The following is a 27300-nucleotide window of genomic DNA, read 5'->3' on the forward strand; positions in this document are numbered from 1 at the left end:
ACGGGGATATAACACTGTGGGAATGGGGATATAACGCTGTGGGATGGGGATATAACACTGTGAGACGGGGATATAACGCTGTGGGACGGGGATATAACGCTGTGAGATGGGGATATAACACTGTGGGATGGGGATATAACACTGTGGGATGGGGATATAACACTGTGAGATGGGGATATAACACTGTGAGATGGGGAGAAAACGCTGTGGGATGGGGATATAACGCTGTGGGATGGGGATATAACGCTGTGAGATGGGGATATAACGCTGTGGGATGGGGATATAACACTGTGAGATGGGGATATAACACTGTGAGATGGGGATATAACACTGTGGGATGGGGATATAACACTGTGAGATGGGGATATAACACTGTGGGATGGGGATATAACACTGTGGGATGGGGATATAACACTGTGGGATGGGGATATAACACTGTGAGATGGGGATATAACTATGTGAGACGGGGATATAACACTGTGGGATGGGGATATAACACTGTGAGACGGGGATATAACACTGTGAGACGGGGATATAATACTGTGGGACGGGGATATAACACTGTGGGACGGGGATATAACACTGTGGGACGGGGATATAACACTGTGAGATGGGGATATAACACTGTGAGATGGGGATATAACACTGTGAGATGGGGATATAACTATGTGAGACGGGGATATAACACTGTGGGATGGGGATATAACACTGTGAGACGGGGATATAACACTGTGAGATGGGGATATAACACTGTGGGATGGGGATATAACACTGTGAGATGGGGATATAACTATGTGAGACGGGGATATAACACTGTGGGATGGGGATATAACACTGTGAGACGGGGATATAAAACTGTGAGACGGGGATATAACACTGTGGGACGGGGATATAACACTGTGGGATGGGGATATAACACTGTGAGATGGGGATATAACACTGTGGGATGGGGATATAACATTGTGGGATGGGGATATAACGCTGTGGGATGGGGATATAACACTGTGGGATGGGGATATAACACTGTGGGATGGGGATATAACACTGTGGGATGGGGATATAACGCTGTGGGATGGGGATATAACGCTGTGGGATGGGGATATAACACTGTGGAATGGGGATATAACACTGTGGGATGGGGATATAATACTGTGGGATGGGGATATAACACTGTGGGATGGGGATATAACACTGGGATGGGGATATAACTATGTGAGACGGGGATATAACACTGTGGGATGGGGATATAACACTGTGGGATGGGGATATAACACTGTGGGATGGGGATATAACGCTGTGGGATGGGGATATAACGCTGTGGGATGGGGATATAACGCTGTGAGACGGGGATATAACATTGAGAGACGGGGATATAACACTGTGAGACGGGGATATAACACTGTGAGATGGGGATATAACACTGTGGGACGGGGATATAACATTGTGAGGCGGGGATATAACACTGGGATGGGGATATAACACTGTGGGATGGGGATATAACACTGTGAGCTGGGGATATAACACTGTGGGACGGGGATATAACACTGTGAGATGGGGATATAACACTGTGAGACGGGGATATAACACTGTGAGATGGGGATATAACACTGTGAGACGGGGATATAACACTGTGGGATGGGGATATAACACTGTGGGATAGGGATATAACACTGTGAGCTGGGGATATAACACTGTGGGACGGGGATATAACACTGTGAGATGGGGATATAACACTGTGAGACGGGGATATAACACTGTGAGATGGGGATATAACACTGTGGGATGGGGATATAACACTGTGGGATGGGGATATAACACTGGGATGGGGATATAACACTGTGGGATGGGGATATAACACTGTGAGCTGGGGATATAACACTGTGGGATGGGGATATAACACTGTGGGATAGGGATATAACACTGTGAGCTGGGGATATAACACTGTGGGACGGGGATATAACACTGTGGGATGGGGATATAACACTGTGGGATGGGGATATAACACTGTGGGATGGGGATATAACACTGGGATGGGGATATAACACTGTGAGATGGGGCTATAACACTGTAGGATGGGGATATAACACTGTGGGATGGGGATATAACACTGTGAGATAGGGATATAACACTGTGGGATGGGGATATAACACTGTGGGATGGGGATATAACACTGTGAGACGGGGATATAACACTGTGGGATGGGGATATAACACTGAGACGGGGATATAACACTGGGATGGGGATATAACACTCTGAGACGGGGATATAACACTGTGAGACGGGGATATAACACTGTGAGACGGGGATATAACACTGTGAGACGGGGATATAACACTGTGGGACTGGGATATAACACTGTGGGATGGGGATATAACACTGTGGGATGGGGATATAATACTGTGGGATGGGGATATAACTCTGTGAGCTGGGGACATAACACTGTGGGATGGGGATATAACACTGTGGGATGGGGATATAACACTGTGGGATGGGGATATAACACTGTGAGCTGGGGATATAACACTGTGGGACGGGGATATAACACTGTGGGATGGGTATATAACACTGTGGGATGGGGATATAACACTGGGATGGGGATATAACACTGTGGGATGGGGATATAACACTGTGAGATGGGGATATAACACTGTGGGATGGGGATATAACACTGTGGGATGGGGATATAATACTGTGGGATGGGGATATAACACTGTGAGATGGGGATATAACTCTGTGAGCTGGGGACATAACACTGTGGGATGGGGATATAACACTGTGGGATGGGGATATAACACTGTGGGATGGGGATATAACACTGTGGGATGGGGATATAACACTGTGAGCTGGGGATATAACACTGTGGGACGGGGATATAACACTGTGGGATGGGTATATAACACTGTGGGATGGGGATATAACACTGTGGGAGGGGGACATAACACTGGGATGGGGATATAACACTGTGGGATGGGGATATAACACTGTGAGATGGGGATATAACACTGTGGGATGGGGATATAACACTGTGGGAATGGGGATATAACGCTGTGGGATGGGGATATAACACTGTGGGATGGGGATATAACACTGTGGGACGGGATTATAACATTGTGGGACGGGGATATAACACTGTGGGATGGGGATATAACACTGTGGGATGGGGATATAACATTGTGAGATGGGGATATAACACTGTGAGATGGGGATATAACACTGTGAGATGGGGATATAACACTTTGAGATGGGGATATAACACTGTGGGATGGGGATATAACACTGTGGGATGGGGATATAACGCTGTCGGATGGGGATATAACGCTGTGGGATGGGGATATAACACTGTGGGATGGGGATATAACGCTGTGAGATGGGGATATAACACTGTGGGACGGGGATATAACACTGTGGGATGGGGATATAACACTGTGGGATGGGGATATAACATTGTGTGATGGGGATATAACGCTGTGGGATGGGGATATAACGCTGTGGGATGGGGATATAACGCTGTGGGATGGGGATATAACGCTGTGGGATGGGGATATAACACTGTGAGATGGGGATATAACACTGTGGGACGGGGATATAACGCTGTGGGACGGGGATATAACGCTGTGGGACGGGGATATAACGCTGTGGGATGGGGATATAACGCTGTGAGATGGGGATATAACACTGTGAGACGGGGATATAACACTGGGATGGGGATATAACTATGTGAGATGGGGATATAACACTGTGAGATGGGGATATAACACTGTGGGATGGGGATATAACATTGTGTGATGGGGATATAACACTGTGGGATGGGGATATAACACTGTGAGATGGGGATATAACGCTGGGATGGGGATATAACACTGTGAGATGGGGATATAACACTGTGCGATGGGGATATAACTCTGTGAGACGGGGATATAACGCTGTGGGACGGGGATATAACGCTGTGAGATGGGGATATAACACTGTGGGATGGGGATATAACACTGTGGGATGGGGATATAACACTGTGAGATGGGGATATAACACTGTGAGATGGGGAGAAAACGCTGTGGGATGGGGATATAACGCTGTGAGATGGGGATATAACGTTGTGGGATGGGGATATAACACCGTGGGATGGGGATATAACACTGTGAGATGGGGATATAACACTGTGGGATGGGGATATAACACTGTGGGATGGGGATATAACACTGTGAGATGGGGATATAACACTGTGAGATGGGGAGAAAACGCTGTGGGATGGGGATATAACACTGTGGGATGGGAATATAACACTGTGGGATGGGGATATAACACTGTGGGATGGGGATATAACACTGTGAGATGGGGATATAACACTGTGGGATGGGGATATAACACTGTGAGACGGGGATATAACTATGTGAGACGGGGATATAACTCTGTGGGATGGGGATATAACACTGTGAGACGGGGATATAACACTGTGAGACGGGGATATAACACTGTGAGACGGGGATATAATACTGTGGGACGGGGATATAACAATGTGGGACGGGGATATAACACTGTGGGATGGGGATATAACACTGTGAGATGGGGATATAACACTGTGGGATGGGGATATAACACTGTGAGATGGGGATATAACGCTGTGGGATGGGGATATAACGCTGTGGGATAGGGAATTAACACTGTGGGATGGGGATATAACACTCTGGGATGGGGATATAACGCTGTGGGATGGGGATATAACACTGTGGGATGGGGATATAACACTGTGCGATGGGGATATAACACTGGGATGGGGATATAACTATGTGAGACGGGGATATAACACTGTGGGATGGGGATATTACACTGTGAGATGGGGATATAACACTGTGGGATGGGGATATAATACTGTGGGATGGGGATATAACACTGTGGGATGGGGATATAACACTGGGATGTTGATATAACTATGTGAGACGGGGATATAACACTGTGGGATGGGGATATAACACTGTGAGATGGGGATATAACAGTGTGGGATGGGGATATAACACTGTGGGATGGGGATATAACACTGTGAGACGGGGATATAACACTGTGGGATGGGGATATAACGCTGTGGGATGGGGATATAACGCTGTGAGATGGGGATATAACACTGTGGGACGGGGATATAACACTGTGGGACGGGGATATAACGCTGTGGGATGGGGATATAACGCTGTGGGATGGGGATATAACGCTGTGAGATGGGGATATAACGCTGTGAGATGGGGATATAACACTGTGGGATGGGGATATAACGCTGTGAGATGGGGATATAACACTGTGGGACGGGGATATAACACTGTGGGACGGGGATATAACGCTGTGGGATGGGGATATAACGCTGTGGGATGGGGATATAACGCTGTGAGATGGGGATATAACACTGTGAGATGGGGATATAACACTGTGGGATGGGGATATAACGCTGTGAGATGGGGATATGACACTGGGACGGGGATATAACATTGTGGGACGGGGATATAACACTGTGGGAATGGGGATATAACGCTGTGGGATGGGGATATAACACTGTGAGACGGGGATATAACGCTGTGGGACGGGGATATAACGCTGTGAGATGGGGATATAACACTGTGGGATGGGGATATAACACTGTGGGATGGGGATATAACACTGTGAGATGGGGATATAACACTGTGAGATGGGGAGAAAACGCTGTGGGATGGGGATATAACGCTGTGGGATGGGGATATAACGCTGTGGGATGGGGATATAACGCTGTGAGATGGGGATATAACGCTGTGGGATGGGGATATAACACTGTGAGATGGGGATATAACACTGTGAGATGGGGATATAACACTGTGGGATGGGGATATAACACTGTGGGATGGGGATATAACACTGTGGGATGGGGATATAACACTGTGAGATGGGGATATAACTATGTGAGACGGGGATATAACACTGTGGGATGGGGATATAACACTGTGAGACGGGGATATAACACTGTGAGACGGGGATATAATACTGTGGGACGGGGATATAACACTGTGGGACGGGGATATAACACTGTGGGACGGGGATATAACACTGTGAGATGGGAATATAACACTGTGAGATGGGGATATAACACTGTGAGATGGGGATATAACACTGTGAGATGGGGATATAACACTGTGGGATGGGGATATAACACTGTGGGATGGGGATATAACACTGTGAGATGGGGATATAACACTGTGGGACGGGGATATAACACTGTGGGAATGGGGATATAACGCTGTGGGATGGGGATATAACGCTGTGAGATGGGGATATAACACTGTGGGATGGGGATATAACGCTGTGAGATGGGGATATAACGCTGTGGGATGGGGATATAACACTGTGGGACGGGGATATAACACTGTGGGAATGGGGATATAACACTGTGAGATGGGGATATAACACTGTGGGATGGGGATATAACACTGTGAGATGGGGATATAACACTGTGAGATGGGGATATAACACTGTGGGATGGGGATATAACACTGTGGGATGGGGATATAACACTGTGGGATGGGGACATAATACTGTGGGATGGGGATATAACACTGTGGGATGGGGATATAACGCTGTGGGATGGGGATATAATGCTGTGGGATGGGGATATAACGCTGTGGGATGGGGATATAACACTGTGGGATGGGGATATAACACTGTGGGATGGGGATATAACACTGTGGGATGGGGATATAACACTGTGGGATGGGGATATAATACTGAGGGATGGGGATATAACACTGTGGGATGGGCATATAACACTGTGAGACGGGGATATAACACTGGGATGGGGATATAACACTGTGAGATGGGGATATAACACTGTGGGATGGGGATATAACACTGTGAGATGGGGATATAACACTGTGAGATGGGGATATAACACTGTGGGATGGGGATATAACACTGTGGGATGGGGATATAATACTGAGGGATGGGGATATAACACTGTGGGATGGGCATATAACACTGTGAGACGGGGATATAACACTGGGATGGGGATATAACACTGTGAGATGGGGATATAACACTGTGGGATGGGGATATAACACTGTGAGATGGGGATATAACACTGTGAGATGGGGATATAACGCTGTGGGATGGGGATATAACACTGGGACGGGGTATAACACTGTGAGACGGGGATATAACACTGTGGGATGGGGATATAACACTGTGGGATGGTGATATAACACTGGGATGGGGATATAACACTGTGAGACGGGGATATAACACTATGAGATGGGGATATAACACTGTGACGGGGATATAACACTGTGGGACGGGGATATAACACTGTGAGACGGGGATATAACACTGGGACGGGGATATAACACTGTGGGATGGGGATATAACACTGTGGGATGGGGATATAACACTGGGATGGGTATATAACTATGTGAGACGGGGATATAACACTGTGGGATGGGGATATAACACTGTGAGATGGGGATATAACACTGTGGGATGGGGATATAACACTGGCATGGGGATATAACACTGTGAGACGGGGATATAACACTATGAGATGGGGATATAACACTGGGACGGGGATATAACATTGTGGGACGGGGATATAACACTGTGAGATGCGGATATTACACTGGGACGGGGATATAACACTGTGAGATGGGGATATAACACTGTGGGATGGGGATATAACACTGTGGGATGGGGATATAACACTGTGAGATGGGGATATAACACTGTGGGATGGGGATATAACACTGTGGGATGGGGATATAACGCTGTGGGATGTGGATATAACACTGTGAGATGAGGATATAACACTGTGAGATGGGGATATAACACTATGAGATGGGGATATAACACTGTGACGGGGATATAACATTGTGGGACGGGGATATAACACTGTGAGATGGGGATATAACACTGGGACGGGGATATAACACTGTGGGACGGGGACATAACACTGTGGGATGGGGATATAACACTGTGGGATGGTGATATAACACTGGGATGGGGATATAACACTGTGAGACGGGGATATAACACTATGAGATGGGGATATAACACTGTGACGGGGATATAACATTGTGGGACGGGGATATAACACTGTGAGACGGGGATATAACACTGGGACGGGGATATAACACTGTGGGACGGGGATATAACACTGTGGGATGGGGATATAACACTGTGGGATGGGGATATAACACTGTGAGATGGGGATATAACACTGTGGGATGGGGATATAACACTGTGGGATGGGGATATAACACTGTGAGATGGGGATATAACACTGTGGGATGGGGATATAACGCTGTGGGATGGGGATATAACGCTGTGGGATGGTGATATAACACTGTGAGATGGGGATATAACACTGTGAGATGGGGATATAACACTGTGGGATGGGGATATAACACTGTGAGATGGGGATATAACACTGTGAGATGGGGATATAACACTGTGGGATGGGGATATAACACTGTGGGATGGGGATATAACACTGTGGGATGGGGATATAACACTGTGGGATGGGGATATAACACTGTGAGATGGGGATATAACACTGGGATGGGGATATAACACTGTGGGATGGGGATATAACACTGGGATGGGGATATAATACTGTGAGATGGGGATATAACGCTGTGGGATGGGGATATAACACTGGGATGGGGATATAACACTGTGGGATGGGGATATAACACTGGGATGGGGATATAACACTGTGGGATGGGGATATAACACTGTGGGATGGGGATATAACACTGGGATGGGGATATCATACTGTGAGATGGTGATATAACGCTGTGGGATGGGGATATAACACTGTGGGATGGGGATATAACACTGGGATGGGGATATAACACTGTGAGATGGGGATATAACACTGGGATGGGGATATAACACTGTGGGATGGGGATATAACACTGTGGGATGGGGATATAACTCTGTGGGATGGGGATATAACACTGGGATGGGGATATAATACTGTGAGATGGGGATATAACGCTGTGGGATGGGGATATAACACTGTGGGATGGGGATATAACACTGGGATGGGGATATAATACTGTGAGATGGGGATATAACACTGTGGGATGGGGATATAACACTGTGGGATGGGGATATAACACTGTGAGATGGGGATATAACACTGTGGGATGGGGATATAACACTGTGGGATGGGGATATAACACTGTGGGATGGGGATATAACACTGTGAGATGGGGATATAACACTGTGAGATGGGGATATAACACTGTGGGACGGGGATATAACGCTGTGGGATGGGGATATAACACTGTGGGATGGGGATATAATACTGAGGGATGGGGATATAACACTGTGGGATGGGCATATAACACTGTGAGACGGGGATATAACACTGGGATGGGGATATAACACTGTGAGATGGGGATATAACACTGTGGGATGGGGATATAACACTGTGAGATGGGGATATAACACTGTGAGATGGGGATATAACGCTGTGGGATGGGGATATAACACTGGGACGGGGATATAACACTGTGAGACGGGGATATAACACTGTGGGATGGGGATATAACACTGTGGGATGGTGATATAACACTGGGATGGGGATATAACACTGTGAGACGGGGATATAACACTATGAGATGGGGATATAACACTGTGACGGGGATATAACACTGTGGGACGGGGATATAACACTGTGAGACGGGGATATAACACTGGGACGGGGATATAACACTGTGGGATGGGGATATAACACTGTGGGATGGGGATATAACACTGGGATGGGTATATAACTATGTGAGACGGGGATATAACACTGTGGGATGGGGATATAACACTGTGAGATGGGGATATAACACTGTGGGATGGGGATATAACACTGGCATGGGGATATAACACTGTGAGACGGGGATATAACACTATGAGATGGGGATATAACACTGGGACGGGGATATAACATTGTGGGACGGGGATATAACACTGTGAGATGCGGATATTACACTGGGACGGGGATATAACACTGTGAGATGGGGATATAACACTGTGGGATGGGGATATAACACTGTGGGATGGGGATATAACACTGTGAGATGGGGATATAACACTGTGGGATGGGGATATAACACTGTGGGATGGGGATATAACGCTGTGCGATGTGGATATAACACTGTGAGATGAGGATATAACACTGTGAGATGGGGATATAACACTATGAGATGGGGATATAACACTGTGACGGGGATATAACATTGTGGGACGGGGATATAACACTGTGAGATGGGGATATAACACTGGGACGGGGATATAACACTGTGGGACGGGGATATAACACTGTGGGATGGGGATATAACACTGTGGGATGGTGATATAACACTGGGATGGGGATATAACACTGTGAGACGGGGATATAACACTATGAGATGGGGATATAACACTGTGACGGGGATATAACATTGTGGGACGGGGATATAACACTGTGAGACGGGGATATAACACTGGGACGGGGATATAACACTGTGGGACGGGGATATAACACTGTGGGATGGGGATATAACACTGTGGGATGGGGATATAACACTGTGAGATGGGGATATAACACTGTGGGATGGGGATATAACACTGTGGGATGGGGATATAACACTGTGAGATGGGGATATAACACTGTGGGATGGGGATATAACGCTGTGGGATGGGGATATAACGCTGTGGGATGGTGATATAACACTGTGAGATGGGGATATAACACTGTGAGATGGGGATATAACACTGTGAGATGGGGATATAACACTGTGGGATGGGGATATAACACTGTGAGATGGGGATATAACACTGTGAGATGGGGATATAACACTGTGGGATGGGGATATAACACTGTGGGATGGGGATATAACACTGTGGGATGGGGATATAACACTGTGGGATGGGGATATAACACTGTGGGATGGAGAGAAAACGCTGTGGGATGGGGATATAACACCGTGGGATGGGGATATAACACTGTGAGATGGGGATATAACACTGTGGGATGGGGATATAACACTGTGGGATGGGGATATAACACTGTGGGATGGGGATATAACACTGTGAGATGGGGATATAACACTGTGAGATGGGGAGAAAACGCTGTGGGATGGGGATATAACACTGTGGGATGGGGATATAACACTGTGAGATGGGGATATAACACTGTGGGATGGGGATATAACACTGTGAGACGGGGATATAACTATGTGAGACGGGGATATAACTCTGTGGGATGGGGATATAACACTGTGTGATGGGGATATAACACTGTGAGACGGGGATATAACACTGTGAGACGAGGATATAATACTGTGGGACTGGGATATAACAATGTGGGACGGGGATATAACACTGTGGGATGGGGATATAACACTGTGAGATGGGGATATAACACTGTGGGATGGGGATATAACACTGTGAGATGGGGATATAACGCTGTGGGATGGGGATATAACGCTGTGGGATGGGGAATTAACACTGTGGGATGTGGATATAACACTCTGGGATGGGGATATAACGCTGTGGGATGGGGATATAACACTGTGGGATGGGGATATAACACTGTGGGATGGGGATATAACACTGGGATGGGGATATAACTATGTGAGACGGGGATATAACACTGTGGGATGGGGATATTACACTGTGAGATGGGGATATAACACTGTGGGATGGGGATATAATACTGTGGGATGGGGATATAACACTGTGGGATGGGGATATAACACTGGGATGTTGATATAACTATGTGAGACGGGGATATAACACTGTGGGATGGGGATATAACACTGTGAGATGGGGATATAACAGTGTGGGATGGGGATATAACACTGTGGGATGGGGATATAACACTGTGAGACGGGGATATAACACTGTGGGATGGGGATATAACGCTGTGGGATGGGGATATAACGCTGTGGGATGGGGATATAACACTGTGAGATGGGGATATAACACTGTGGGACGGGGATATAACACTGTGGGACGGGGATATAACGCTGTGGGATGGGGATATAACGCTGTGGGATGGGGATATAACACTGTGAGATGGGGATATAACACTGTGGGATGGGGATATAACGCTGTGAGATGGGGATATAACACTGGGACGGGGATATAACATTGTGGGACGGGGATATAACACTGTGGGAATGGGGATATAACGCTGTGGGATGGGGATATAACACTGTGAGACGGGAATATAACGCTGTGGGACGGGGATATAACGCTGTGAGATGGGGATATAACACTGTGGGATGGGGATATAACACTGTGGGATGGGGATATAACACTGTGAGATGGGGATATAACACTGTGAGATGGGGAGAAAACGCTGTGGGATGGGGATATAACGCTGTGGGATGGGGATATAACGCTGTGAGATGGGGATATAACGCTGTGGGATGGGGATATAACACTGTGAGATGGGGATATAACACTGTGAGATGGGGATATAACACTGTGGGATGGGGATATAACACTGTGAGATGGGGATATAACACTGTGGGATGGGGATATAACACTGTGGGATGGGGATATAACACTGTGGGATGGGGATATAACTATGTGAGACGGGGATATAACACTGTGGGATGGGGATATAACACTGTGAGACGGGGATATAACACTGTGAGACGGGGATATAATACTGTGGGACGGGGATATAACAATGTGGGACGGGGATATAACACTGTGGGACGGGGATATAACACTGTGGGATGGGGATATAACACTGTGAGATGGGGATATAACACTGTGAGATGGGGATATAACACTGTGAGATGGGGATATAACTATGTGAGACGGGGATATAACACTGTGGGATGGGGATATAACACTGTGAGACGGGGATATAACACTGTGAGATGGGGATATAACACTGTGGGATGGGGATATAACACTGTGAGATGGGGATATAACTATGTGAGACGGGGATATAACACTGTGGGATGGGGATATAACACTGTGAGACGGGGATATAACACTGTGAGACGGGGATATAACACTGTGGGACGGGGATATAACACTGTGGGATGGGGATATAACACTGTGAGATGGGGATATAACACTGTGGGATGGGGATATAACACTGTGGGATGGGGATATAACACTGTGGGATGGGGATATAACGCTGTGGGATGGGGATATAACACTGTGGAATGGGGATATAACACTGTGGGATGGGGATATAATACTGTGGGATGGGGATATAACACTGTGGGATGGGGATATAACACTGGGATGGGGATATAACTATGTGAGACGGGGATATAACACTGTGGGATGGGGATATAACACTGTGGGATGGGGATATAACACTGTGGGATGGGGATATAACGCTGTGGGATGGGGATATAACGCTGTGAGACGGGGATATAACACTGTGGGACGGGGATATAACACTGTGGGATGGGGATATAACGCTGTGGGATGGGGATATAACGCTGTGGGATGGGGATATAACGCTGTGGGATGGGGATATAATGCTGTGGGAATGGGGATATAACGCTGTGAGATGGGGATATAACGCTGTGAGATGGGGATATAACGCTGTGGGATGGGGATATAACGCTGTGAGATGGGGATATAACGCTGGGATGGGGATATAACACTGTGAGATGGGGATATAACACTGGGACGGGGATATAACATTGTGGGACGGGGAGAGAACGCTGTGGGAATGGGGATATAACGCTGCGGGATGGGGATATAACACTGTGGGATGGGGATATAACACTGTGGGATGGGGATATAACGCTGTGGGATGGGGATATAACACTGTGGGATGGGGATATAACACTGTGGGATGGGGACATAATACTGTGGGATGGGGATATAACACTGTGGGATGGGGATATAACGCTGTGGGATGGGGATATAACGCTGTGGGATGGTGATATAACACTGTGGGATGGGGATATAACACTGTGGGATGGGGATATAACACTGTGAGATGGGGATATAACACTGTGAGATGGGGATATAACACTGTGGGACGGGGATATAACACTGTGGGACGGGGATATAACACTGTGGGCTGGGGATATAACACTGTGGGATGGGGATATAACACTGTGAGATGGGGATATAACACTGTGGGATGGGGATATAACGCTGTGGGATGGGGATATAACACTGTGGGACGGGGATATAACACTGTGGGAATGGGGATATAACGCTGTGGGATGGGGATATAACGCTGTGAGATGGGGATATAACACTGTGGGATGGGGATATAACACTGTGGGATGGGGATATAACACTGTGAGATGGGGATATAACACTGTGGGATGGGGATATAACACTGTGGGATGGGGATATAATACTGTGGGATGGGGATATAACGCTGTGGGATGGGGATATAACGCTGTGGGATGGGGATATAACACTGTGGAATGGGGATATAACACTGTGGGATGGGGATATAATACTGTGGGATGGGGATATAACACTGTGGGATGGGGATATAACACTGGGATGGGGATATAACTATGTGAGACGGGGATATAACACTGTGGGATGGGGATATAACACTGTGGGATGGGGATATAACACTGTGGGATGGGGATATAACGCTGTGGGATGGGGATATAACGCTGTGAGACGGGGATATAACACTGTGGGACGGGGATATAACACTGTGGGATGGGGATATAACGCTGTGGGATGGGGATATAACGCTGTGGGATGGGGATATAATGCTGTGGGAATGGGGATATAACGCTGTGAGATGGGGATATAACGCTGTGAGATGGGGATATAACGCTGTGGGATGGGGATATAACGCTGTGAGATGGGGATATAACGCTGGGATGGGGATATAACACTGTGAGATGGGGATATAACACTGGGACGGGGATATAACATTGTGGGACGGGGAGAGAACGCTGTGGGAATGGGGATATAACGCTGTGGGATGGGGATATAACGCTGTGGGATGGGGATATAACACTGTGGGATGGGGATATAACACTGTGGGATGGGGATATAACACTGTGGGATGGGGATATAATACTGAGGGATGGGGATATAACACTGTGGGATGGGCATATAACACTGTGAGACGGGGATATAACACTGGGATGGGGATATAACACTGTGAGATGGGGATATAACACTGTGGGATGGGGATATAACACTGTGAGATGTTTTTATAACACTGTGAGATGGGGATATAACGCTGTGGGATGGGGATATAACACTGGGATGGGTATATAACTATGTGAGACGGGGATATAACACTGTGGGATGGGGATATAACACTGTGAGATGGGGATATAACACTGTGGGATGGGGATATAACACTGGCATGGGGATTTAACACTGTGAGACGGGGATATAACACTATGAGATGGGGATATAACACTGGGACGGGGATATAACATTGTGGGACGGGGATATAACACTGTAAGATGCGGATATTACACTGGGACGGGGATATAACACTGTGAGATGGGGATATAACACTGTGGGATGGGGATATAACACTGTGGGATGGGGATATAACACTGTGAGATGGGGATATAACACTGTGGGATGGGGATATAACACTGTGGGATGGGGATATAACGCTGTGGGATGGGGATATAACACTGTGAGATGGGGATATAACACTGTGAGATGGGGATATAACACTATGAGATGGGGATATAACACTGTGACGGGGATATAACATTGTGGGACGGGGATATAACACTGTGAGATGGGGATATAACACTGGGACGGGGATATAACACTGTGGGACGGGGATATAACACTGTGGGACGGGGATATAACACTGTGGGATGGGGATATAACACTGTGGGATGGTGATATAACACTGGGATGGGGATATAACACTGTGAGACGGGGATATAACACTATGAGATGGGGATATAACACTGTGACGGGGATATAACATTGTGGGACGGGGATATAACACTGTGAGACGGGGATATAACACTGGGACGGGGATATAACACTGTGGGACGGGGATATAACACTGTGGGACGGGGATATAACACTGTGGGATGGGGATATAACACTGTGAGATGGGGATATAACACTGTGGGATGGGGATATAACACTGTGGGATGGGGATATAACACTGTGAGATGGGGATATAACACTGTGGGATGGGGATATAACGCTGTGGGATGGGGATATAACGCTGTGGGATGGGGATATAACACTGTGAGATGGGGATATAACACTGTGAGATGGGGATATAACACTGTGAGATGGGGATATAACACTGTGGGATGGGGATATAACACTGTGAGATGGGGATATAACACTGTGAGATGGGGATATAACACTGTGGGATGGGGATATAACACTGTGAGATGGGGATATAACACTGTGGGATGGGGATATAACACTGTGAGATGGGGATATAACACTGGGATGGGGATATAACACTGTGGGATGGGGATATAACACTGTGGGATGGGGATATAACACTGGGATGGGGATATAATACTGTGAGATGGGGATATAACGCTGTGGGATGGGGATATAACACTGGGATGGGGATATAACACTGTGGGATGGGGATATAACACTGGGATGGGGATATAACACTGTGGGATGGGGATATAACACTGTGGGATGGGGATATAACACTGGGATGGGGATATAATACTGTGAGATGGGGATATAACGCTGTGGGATGGGGATATAACACTGTGGGATGGGGATATAACACTGGGATGGGGATATAACACTGTGAGATGGGGATATAACACTGGGATGGGGATATAACACTGTGGGATGGGGATATAACACTGTGGGATGGGGATATAACACTGGGATGGGGATATAATACTGTGAGATGGGGATATAACGCTGTGGGATGGGGATATAACACTGTGGGATGGGGATATAACACTGGGATGGGGATATAATACTGTGAGATGGGGATATAACACTGTGGGATGGGGATATAACACTGTGGGATGGGGATATAACACTGTGAGATGGGGATATAACACTGTGGGATGGGGATATAACACTGTGGGATGGGGATATAACACTGTGGGATGGGGATATAACACTGTGAGATGGGGATATAACACTGTGAGATGGGGATATAACACTGTGGGACGGGGATATAACGCTGTGGGATGGGGATATAACACTGTGGGATGGGGATATAACACTGTGGGATGGGGATATAACACTGTGGGATGGGGATATAAAGCTGTGGGATGGGGATATAACACTGTGAGATGGGGATATAACACTGTGGGATGGGGATATAACACTGTGAGATGGGGATATAACACTGTGGGATGGGGATATAACACTGTGGGATGGGGATATAACACTGTGAGATGGGGATATAACACTGTGAGATGGGGATATAACACTGTGGGATGGGGATATAACACTGTGGGATGGGGATATAACACTGTGGGAAGGGGATAAATCGCTGTGAGATGGGGATATAACACTGTGAGATGGGGATATAACACTGTGGGATGGGGATATAACACTGTGGGATGGGGATATAACACTGTGAGATGGGGATATAACACTGTGGGATGGGGATATAACACTGTGGGATGGGGACATAACACTGTGAGATGGGGACATAACACTGTGAGATGGGGATATAACACTGTGGGACGGGGATATAACACTGTGAGATGGGGATATAACACTGTGGGATGGGGATATAACACTGTGGGATGGGGATATAACACTGTGGGATGGGGATATAACACTGTGGGATGGGGATATAACACTGTGAGATGCTAGGTGTATAATTTGAAGACGCAAATCTTCAGGAAAATGTACAGGAAAATGGTGAGATTCTCCCCGTTAAATGGGGTCACTGACCCTGGCCAGTGGCAGGAGTAACACTGATCGACAGTGTGACACAGACCAAAGCATTGTACAGGTCACCAACACTGCGCTGTCACATGATGCCTTTCTCAATTCTTGGTGTGGTGTATCTGCACCACCCATGTCCCTGTATTCCCTGCCGATTCCCCTCCCAGTCAGGATGCCTGTCTCAATGCTGTTGCTGGATTTCCCCTCTGTGTAAAAATACCTGCCTCTGACATCTCCTTTCAGCTGTTCTCCGTTTACCTCCAAAGTATGACCCTGTTGTCATGGTCACTTCTGCCTGAGTCATGGTCACTATCCATTCTGTCAATCCCTCTCACCATTTTGTTTAAGTCTATCGGGTCGCCGGTCAGCCTGTGACCTTGCAGTGAAGACCATGTGTGCCTGGTCTCTCCGGACGGTGGGATTAGCCCGGGGTGAGAGCAGGGGGAATGTTGGAGGTCACCTGGATATTACATCTCGGAGAGTCAATGTGAAATCATTCCACAGGCATTCACTAACATTGGAGGCAGCTTTTGGTGGGTCCTTAACACCGTGAGATGTGAGAGCAGTCAGCTCATCGAATCCACTCCCACCCTTCAGTCAGCTCATGGCCAATCCGATAACTCTACTTTCCCACATTTTCCCCATAATCCTCACTCCCTCACCGATTGTAATCTGTCTGCCTCAGCCTTGAATGTTCTGACTGACCCAGCCTCGACCGTCCCTCTGTGGTAAGGAATCCCACTGATTCATTCCTCTCCTCATCTCTGTCTTAAATGTGCAACCCCTTAGTTTCAGATTCCACCCCCCTCCCCATCTCCCCTGCCCCCCCTCCCTATCCCCCCGGTCCTTGATTCTCCAACAAGGGGAAACAATCTTTCCACATCTTTGTCAGTCCTTGAAAGATCTTCTGTGTTTCAGTAAGGTCCCCTCTCATTATTTTAAACTCTGATTACAGGCCCAACCTACTCAACCTCTCCTCATGAGACAGTCCCTCCCTACCCGGTACCAGTTGAGTGAGCCCTCCCTGGACTGCCTCCGACACCGGTATACCCTCCCTTAGATAACGGACCCAGACCTGTGCACAGTACTGCGGCTGTGAGCTCTCTGGTGCTTTCTATAATTTCAGCAAATCCTCCTTACTTTTCTACTCCATTCTCTTTGAGATAAAGGCCCACATTCCCTTCGCCTTCTCTATCACCTCCTGAACGTGGATGCTTCTTGTGATTTACAGACAAGGATTCTCAAATCAGTCTGTGCTGCAGCTTTCTGCAGTCTGTTTCCATTTCAATAATATTCAGCTCCTCTATTCCTCCTGCCAAAGTGCCTAACCTCCCATTTTCCCACATTATATTCCATCTGACAAGATGTTGCCCACTCACTGAACCTGTCTATATCCCTGCGCAGACTCGGCCACATTCTCACCACTTGCCTTCCCATCTGTTCTAGAATCATCCACAAATCTGGCTACAATACATTCACTCACCTCACCCAAGTCATTCCTACATATTGTTAATCATTGTGGTCCCAGCACTGACCCCTGTGACACTCCACTAGGTAGAGACTGCCATCCTGTCAATGTCTCCCTTTACCCAACTCTCCACCTGCTATGGGTTTCTCAGTCCATCTGTTCATTGAGATGGCACTGCAAGTGTTTTTGGTCAGTTCCCCTCACTTGTCCATCCTAGAAGCCCCCGTCCTGTCAGGAACAAGCTGAGGCCTGGGTAGTGATCAGATCCGAGTCACAATGGGAGCTTGTCCAAAAACAAGAGTTTGTTCACTGTCAGGTGGGAAAGCCTTTCACAAAGTCCAAATGTCAGGCTAGGAATGAGGTTGCACTGGTGTGTGTGTGTGTGTGTGTGTGTGTGTGTGTGTGTGTGTGTGTATGTGAGTGAGAGCTGGGTGTGGGTGTGTGTGTGTGTGTGAGAGAGCTGGGTGTGTGTGTGTGTGGGGGTGTATGCGTGTGTGAGCTGGGTGTGTGTGTGTCTGTGTGTGTGGGGGTGTATGCGTGTGTGAGCTGGGTGTGTGTGTGTGTGTGGGGGTGTATGCGTGTGTGTGTGTCTGTGTGTGTGGGGGTGTATGCGTGTGTGAGCTGGGTGTGTGGGTGTGTGTGTGTGTCTGAGCTGGGTGTGTGCGTGTGTGTGTGTGTGTGTGTGAGCTGAGTGTGTCTGGGTGTGTGTGTGTGTCTGAGCTGGGTGTGTGTGTGTCTGTGTGTGGGGGTGTATGTGTGTGTGTGAGCTAGGTGTGTGTGGGTGTGAGCTGGGTGTGTGTGTGTGTGGGTGTGAGCTGAGTGTGTGTGTGTGTGTGTGGGTGTGTGTGAGCTGGGTGTGTGTGTGTGTGTGTCTGAGCTGGGTGTGTGTGTGAGCTGAGTGAGTGTGGGTGTGCGTGTGTGTCTGAGCTGGGTGTGTGGGTGTGTGAGAGCTGAGTGTGTGTGGGTGTGTGTGCATGTGTGTGTGTCTGAGCTGGGTGTGTGGGTGTGTGTGAGCTGAGTGTGTGTGGGTGGGTGTCTGAGCTGGGTGTGTGTGTGTGTGGGTGTGTGTGGGTGTGTGTCTGAGCTGGGTGTGTGTGTGTGGGTGTGTGTGAGCTGAGTGTGTGTCTGAGCTGGGTGTGTGTGTGGGTGTGTGTGAGCTGAGTGTGTGTGTGTGTGTGTGGGTGTGTGTGAGCTGAGTGTGTGTGTGTGTGTGTGTCTGAGCTGGGTGTGTGTGTGTGGGTGTGTGTGAGCTGAGTGTGTGTGGTGTGCGTGTGTGTGGGTGTGTATGTCTGAGCTGGGTGTGTGTGGGTGTGTGTGAGCTGAGTGTGTGTGGGTGTGCGCGTGTGTGTGTGTGTGTGTGTCTGAGCTGGGTGTGTGTGGGTGTCTGTGTGTGTGTGTGTGTGGGTGTGGGTGTCTGTGTGGGTGTGTGTCTAACCAGTGTTTCTGTGTTTCCCAGACGTGGCGAAGCGGTATGAGTGTGCTAACTTTGGAGAACAGGGGATCACTGTGGGATGCTGGGATTCCTATCGTCATGACATTGACTGCCAATGGATCGATATCACTGATGTCAAACCAGGAAACTACATCATGCAGGTAAAACCGATGGAGAGGGGAGAGATTGGGGACATCACCCAGGGCTAGTGGGTCAAACCCTGGGCCAGTAGATCACACCCTGGGTCAGTGTGTTACACCCTGGGCCAGTGAGTCCCTCTCTGTCCCGGTGAGTCCCTCTCTGGCCCGGTGAGTCCTTCTCTGTCCTGGTGGGTCCCTCTTTATCCCGGTGAGTCCCTCTCTGTCCCGGTGAGTCCCTCTCTGTCCCGGTGAGTCCTCTCTGTCCCGGTGGGTCCCTCTCTGGTCCGGTGAGTCCCTCTCTGTCCCGGTGAGTCCCACTCTGGCCCGGTGAGTCCTCTCTGTCCCGGTGGGTCCCTCTCTGGTCCGGTGAGTCCCTCTCTGTCCCGGTGAGTCCCTCTCTGTCCCGGTGGGCCCCTCTCTGTCCCGGTGGGTCCCTCTCTGGTCCGGTGAGTCCCTCTCTGTCCCGGTGAGTCCCTCTCTGTCCCGGTGGGCCCCTCTCTGTCCCGGTGGGTCCCTCTCTGTCCCGGTGGGTCCCTCTCTGTCCCGGTGGGTCCCTCTCTGTCCCGGTGGGTTAGACAGTCTGTTGTTGATGGGACACTGATGCCTGTGTTTGATTGGCAGGTTGTGATTAACCCAAACCATGAAGTGTCTGAGAGTGACTTCACCAACAACGCCATGAAATGTAACTGTAAATACGATGGCCATCGAATTTGGATGCATAACTGTCACATCGGTAACCACTTTTCTCCAAAAACTCGCTGTCATTGGTGGCCGTGTTCCATGCGTGCTGCAATCTGATTGGTGCTGCACTCCTTCATTAGCATGACGTTCCCGGTGGGATGGTGGGACCACTCTGACCTCTGATAGCCCACACAGCGTCGGGGAATAGGGAGCAATCACTCTCCCAGTGCTTCCAGTTCATCACCAGCAGCACCTTCCAAACCCACGGCCACTTCCATCGAGAAGGATAAGGGCAGCAGGTACATGGGAACACCACCCCCTGTAAGTTCCCCTCCACGCCACTCCCCATCCTGACCTGGAAATATATCACTGTTCCTTCCCTGTCGCTGGGTCACCATCCTGGAATTCCCCTCCCAAGGGCAGTGTGGGTATAACTGTACAATGTCTTTAGGTTAAAGAAGTTGTTGCAGGTTGTTAGTCACCAACACCCTGTCCTCTTCCCAATCCCGACATTCCCAACATGGGAACTCCACACAGACAGTCACCCGAGACTGGAATTGAACCCTCGTCCCTGAAGCCGTGAGGCAGCGGTGCTAACATACTGAGTCACCGTGCTGCCTGATAGTAGGACCAGGGGCGAGAGTGAATTTTCTTTCATCCACCACTCAGACAGAACATTCCAGAGCACTGTGACTTACAGTCATCGAGATGTACAGCACGGAAACAGACCCTCCAGTCCAACCCGTCCATGTCGAGCAGATATCCCAACCCAGTCTAGGCCCATATCCCTCCAAACCCTTCCTATTCATACCAGCAACTGTGCCAGCCTCCTCCACATCCTCTGGCAGCTCATTCCATACACCTACCACCCTCTGCATGAAAAAGTTGCCCCTCAGGTCTCTTTTATATCTTTCCCCTCTCACCCTAAACCTATGCCCTCTAATTCTGGACTCCCCGACCCCAGGGAAAAGACTTTGCCTATTTACCCTACCCATGTCCCTCATAATTTTGTAAACCTCTATAAGGTCACCCCTCAGCCTCTGATGCTCCAGGGAAAACAGCCCCACCCTGTTCAGCCTCTCCCTGTAGCTCAAATCCTCCAACCCTGGCAACATCCTTTTCTGAACACTTTCTAGTTTCACAACATTCTTTCTATAACAGGGAGACCAAAGATAATTCCAAAAGTGGCCAAACCAATGTCTTGTGTTTGTCATGACCCTCCAACTCTTACAATCGGTGCACAGACCAATAAAGGAAAGCATACCAAATGCCTTCTTCACTATCCTATCTACCTGCAACTCCACTTTCAAGGAGCTATGAACCTGCACTCCAAGGTCTCTTTGTTCAGCAACACTCCCCAGGACCTTACCATTAAGTGTATAAGTCCTGCTAAGATTTGCTTTCCCAAAGTGCAGCACCTCGCATTTATCTGAATTAAACTCCATCTGCCACTTCTCAGCCCATTGGCCCATCTGGTCCAGATCCTGTTGTAATCTGAGGTAACCCTCTTTGCTGTCCACTACACCCCCAATTTTGGTGTCATCTGCAAACTTACTAACTGTACCTCATATACTCACATCCAAATCATTTATGTAAATGACAAAAAGTAGAGGACCCAGCACCGATCCTTGTGGCACTCCACTGGTCACAGGCCTCCAGCCTGAAACTTGGTGTGTCAATGTAAGTTTTGATAATTTCTGTCTGTCTCTCTCTGTGACCGATGACCGTTCTCTCTGTTTCCCTCCCCTAGGCGATGCTTTCAGTGAAGAGGCTGAGCGGGAGTTTGAGAAATACCCGGGCCAGTTGAACAATCTGATTCCCTAATCACCGTCTCCCCGGGGACTCTGCTCTGTTCTTGGTGCTAATGTCCTCCTGAATTCAACTGGGTGTCCTCCCTCTCCCAATAACCTCTCCTCATCCCACCAAACAGTCAGCATTGACCCCTGACGGCTGAGACTGGATAGCCGGATGTTTCAGTAAACACACGAGTGAAAGTGTGTGGAACCCACAGTGAGAAACAGCAAGGTCAGGAAAACGGACAGCAGGTCATGAGCAGCGCTGGGAAGTGACACTTACCCCCGTGGTCTGCAGCAGTTCAGGAAGGGAACTCTGCATAACTGGGGATGGGCATGAAATACTGGCCCAGTCAGAGAGGTCCATTTTCGGGAATCACAGACAATACCCATCCCATCATCATCTCAGTTTGTAGTGGGGGAGTCTCACACACACACCACACATACACACACCACACACACACCCATACACACACCCACACACACACTCCTGTCCCCTCACTGTGTGCGTGCGCGCGATGGGGGAGTCTCTCACACAGATCCCTTTCCCCTCAGTGTGTGTCTGCGATGGGGGAGTCTCACACACAGACCCCTGTCCCCTCGCTGTGTCTGCGATGGGGGAGTCTCACACACAGACCCCTGTCCCCTCACTGTGTCTGCGATGGGGGAGTCACACACAGACCCCTGTCCCCTCACTCTGTGTGTCTGCGATGGGGGAGTCACACACAGACCCCTGTCCCCTCACTGTGTGTGTCTGCGATGGGGGAGTCTCTCTCACACACACACACACACACACACACAACCCCCTGTCCCCTCGCTATGTGTGTCTGCGATGGGGGAGTCTCACACACACAGCCCCCTGTCCCCTCACTGTGTGTAAGGAGTGCTACAGACCCATCCCTCCCTGTTGTGAAACCCCAGTAGCTGACCTCTTATATCCAGTCTATCCTGAAGCCCCTCTCCCAGGGTGCGATGAGCTGGGATTGACAAACACCTCAATGCAGAAACCTGGGCCCAGGTTAATGTTTCTTCCATTTCCCGTCCATTCCTGTCAAGTGGAGAGAGTGTGAGCACTGACCAGTACAACCAATCGTCCTGCCCCATCCCTGACCTGCCCTCACCTGCAGCATCGTGGTGAGTGTGACTGTTATAGCCTGCAGTTTGTACAGAGAGAGAGAGAGAGAGAGAGGGCTCTCACCAACAACACAAGACAAAGTATGCAAGATCGACAGTAAATTTTATTAAATTTAAGAGTTTATATATATAATTTACAAACCTTCTAATACCTGAGTATCAGCCCGAACCTGTAATTAATAGTTTGAATAAAAGTTTGCACTTTTTTAAATCTTTTGTGGTGTTGATACTCCACACTCACACATGCACCCTCTCAGACACTCTGCACTCACTAAACACACACACACACACACTTTCTCACACTCACAACCCCCACCCCAGACAGACACACACACACACACTTTCTCACACTCACAACCCCCACCCCAGACAGACACACACACACACTTTCTCACACTCACAACCCCCACCCCAGACAGACACACACACACACACAGACCCACATGCACACATATATTGTGTGGGGTGAATTTGTACTTGCAGAGTTACATTGTACTTTGCTCAAAAACTGCATACATTCATGTAGAACTCTGAGCTCAAAAACTGCATGAATTTATGTAAAACTCTGTCATCTCACTTTTTAGATTAGAGTCAATCTAAACATCAGGTCATAGACAGAGAACACAGGGGGCTAACACCTTCAACATATTGAGCTGAAAATGTGTTGCTGGAAAAGCGCAGCAGGTCAGGCATCATCCAAGGAGAAGGAGAATCGATGTTTCGGGCCAGAGCCCTTCATCAGGAATGAGGAAAGTGTGCCAGGCAGGCTAAGATAAAAGGTAGGGAGGGGGGACTTGGGGGAGGGGCGATGGAGATGTGATAGGTGGAAGGAGGTTAAGGTGAGGGTGATAGGCCAGAGTGGAGTGGGGGCAGAGAGGTCAGGAAGAAGATTGCAGGTTAGGAGGGTGGTGCTGAGTTCGAGGGATTCGACTGAGACAAGGTGGGGGGAGGGGAAATGAGGAAACTGGAGAAATCTGAGTTCATCCCTTGTGGTTGGAGGGTTCCCGGGCGGAAGATGAGGCGCTCTTCCTCCAGCCGTCGTGTTGTTATGGTCTGGCGATGGAGGAGCCCAAGGACCTGCATGTCCTTGGCAGAGTGGGAGGGGGAGTTGAAGTGTTGAGCCACGGGGTGGTTGGGTTGGGTGGTCCAGGCGTCCCAGAGGTGTTCTCTGAAATGTTCCACAAGTAGGCGGCCTGTCTCCCCAATATAGAGGAGGCCACATCGGGTGCAGCGGATGCAATAGATGATGTGTGTGGAGGTACAGGTGAATTTGTGGTGGATATGGAAGGATCCCTTGGGGCCTTGGAGGGAAGTGAGTGTGGAGGTGTGGGCGCAAGTTTTACATTTCCTGCGGTTGCAGAGGAAGGTACCGGGAGTGGAGGTTGGGTTGGTGGGGGGTGTGGACCTGATGAGGGGGTCACAAAGGGAGTGGTCCTTGCGGAACGCTGATAGGGGAGGGGAGGGAAATACATCCCTGGTGGTGGGGTCCGTTTGGAGGTGGCGGAAATGACGGCGGATGATACGCTGTATACGGAGGTTGGTGGGGTGGTAGGTGAGGACCAGTGGGGTTCTGTCCTGGTGGCGATTGATCCCGTGTGGTTGGAGGGTTCCCAGCGGAAGATGAGGCGCTCTTCCTCCAGCCGTCGTGTTGCCATGGTCTGGCGATGGAGGAGTCCTCAGATTTCTCCAGTTTCCTCATTTCCCCTCCCCCACCTTGTCTCAGTCGATTCCCTCGAACTCAGCACCACCTTCCTAACCTGCAATCTTCTTCCTGACCTCTCCGCCCCCACCCCACTCCAGCCTATCACCCTCACCTATTCCCTCCTCCCTACCTTTTATCTTAGCCTGCTGGACACACTTTCCTCATTCCTGAAGAAGGGCTCATGCCCGAAACGTCGAATTTCCTGTTCCTTGGATGCTGCCTGACCTGCTGCGCTTTTCCAGCAACATATTTTCAGCTCTGATCTCCAGCATCTGCAGTCCTCACTTTCTCCTACAACATATTGTCTAGCTATCACATTGTTAACAGCTAACTCCAGAATGCAACTTTAAAAAAAAAGGTTTTATGATTTACACATGAAAGAAGTGAAACTATCACTGTATTCTAACAAATGATAGGCTTAACAATCAATTTTTCAATGTATAATTTCAGTTACATCGCACTGTAAATTTTTGCTATAAATTCTGTGTTACGATCGAACCCTCCACTATCACCTGATGAAGGAGCGTCGCTCCGAAAGCTAGTGCTTCCAATTAAACCTGTTGGACTATAACCTGGTGTTGTGTGATGTTTAACTGTGTACACCCCAGTCCAACACCGGCATCTCCAAATCATAGGTGTTTTCCTGTTGCCTACAGTGGGGTTAGCCTGAATGTAGATATACAGGAAGACCATCCTCTGAGCCACTCCCCATCCTGACTCGGAAATATATCACGGTTCCTTCCCTGTCGCTGGGTCAGAATCCTGGAAGTCCCTCCCTCAGGGCATTGTGGGTCAACCCACAGCACATGGACTGCGATGGTTCAAGAGGGCAGCTCACCCCCACCTTCTCAAGGGGCAACATATTCCACAAACAAACCACAGCAAAATAATTGCAGAAACCCCCTCTCCCTTTATGTCCCCATCTCCACGCTCTCACTGTCTCTAACTCCAAACACTCTTACTCTCTCCATCAAACTATTGGTAATGTCCTGCATTAGTAATCCAGACCACAGGCTCGTGTTCTGAGGAACATGGGGTTGATGGTGAATTTTCAGAGATTCTGGAATAAGCAGCTAGCCTAATGTAGCTGTTCATGTTTCTAAAAACTGCCGGAGACCATAAGA

The 27300-nt window shown here is 48.7% G+C and overlaps 1 protein-coding gene across 6 annotated transcripts in view; it reads left to right on the forward strand.

The window, feature by feature from the left end:
* Nucleotides 1–24685, forward strand: part of LOC132821789 (lysyl oxidase homolog 3B-like) — a 215545-nt gene extending 190860 nt beyond the window's left edge. For all 6 annotated transcript variants that reach the window (XM_060834621.1, XM_060834797.1, XM_060834977.1 and 3 more), the window contains 3 exons: nt 20751–20887; nt 21488–21599; nt 23298–24685. In XM_060834621.1, the coding sequence (XP_060690604.1) occupies nt 20751–20887; nt 21488–21599; nt 23298–23371 (323 nt within the window). In that variant the 3' untranslated portion in view covers nt 23372–24685. The remainder of the gene's footprint in view (nt 1–20750; nt 20888–21487; nt 21600–23297) is intronic.
* Nucleotides 24686–27300: the final 2615 nt, after the last annotated feature.

Source organism: Hemiscyllium ocellatum, chromosome 1 (genome assembly GCF_020745735.1).
Source record: "Hemiscyllium ocellatum isolate sHemOce1 chromosome 1, sHemOce1.pat.X.cur, whole genome shotgun sequence".
NCBI lineage: Eukaryota > Metazoa > Chordata > Chondrichthyes > Orectolobiformes > Hemiscylliidae > Hemiscyllium > Hemiscyllium ocellatum.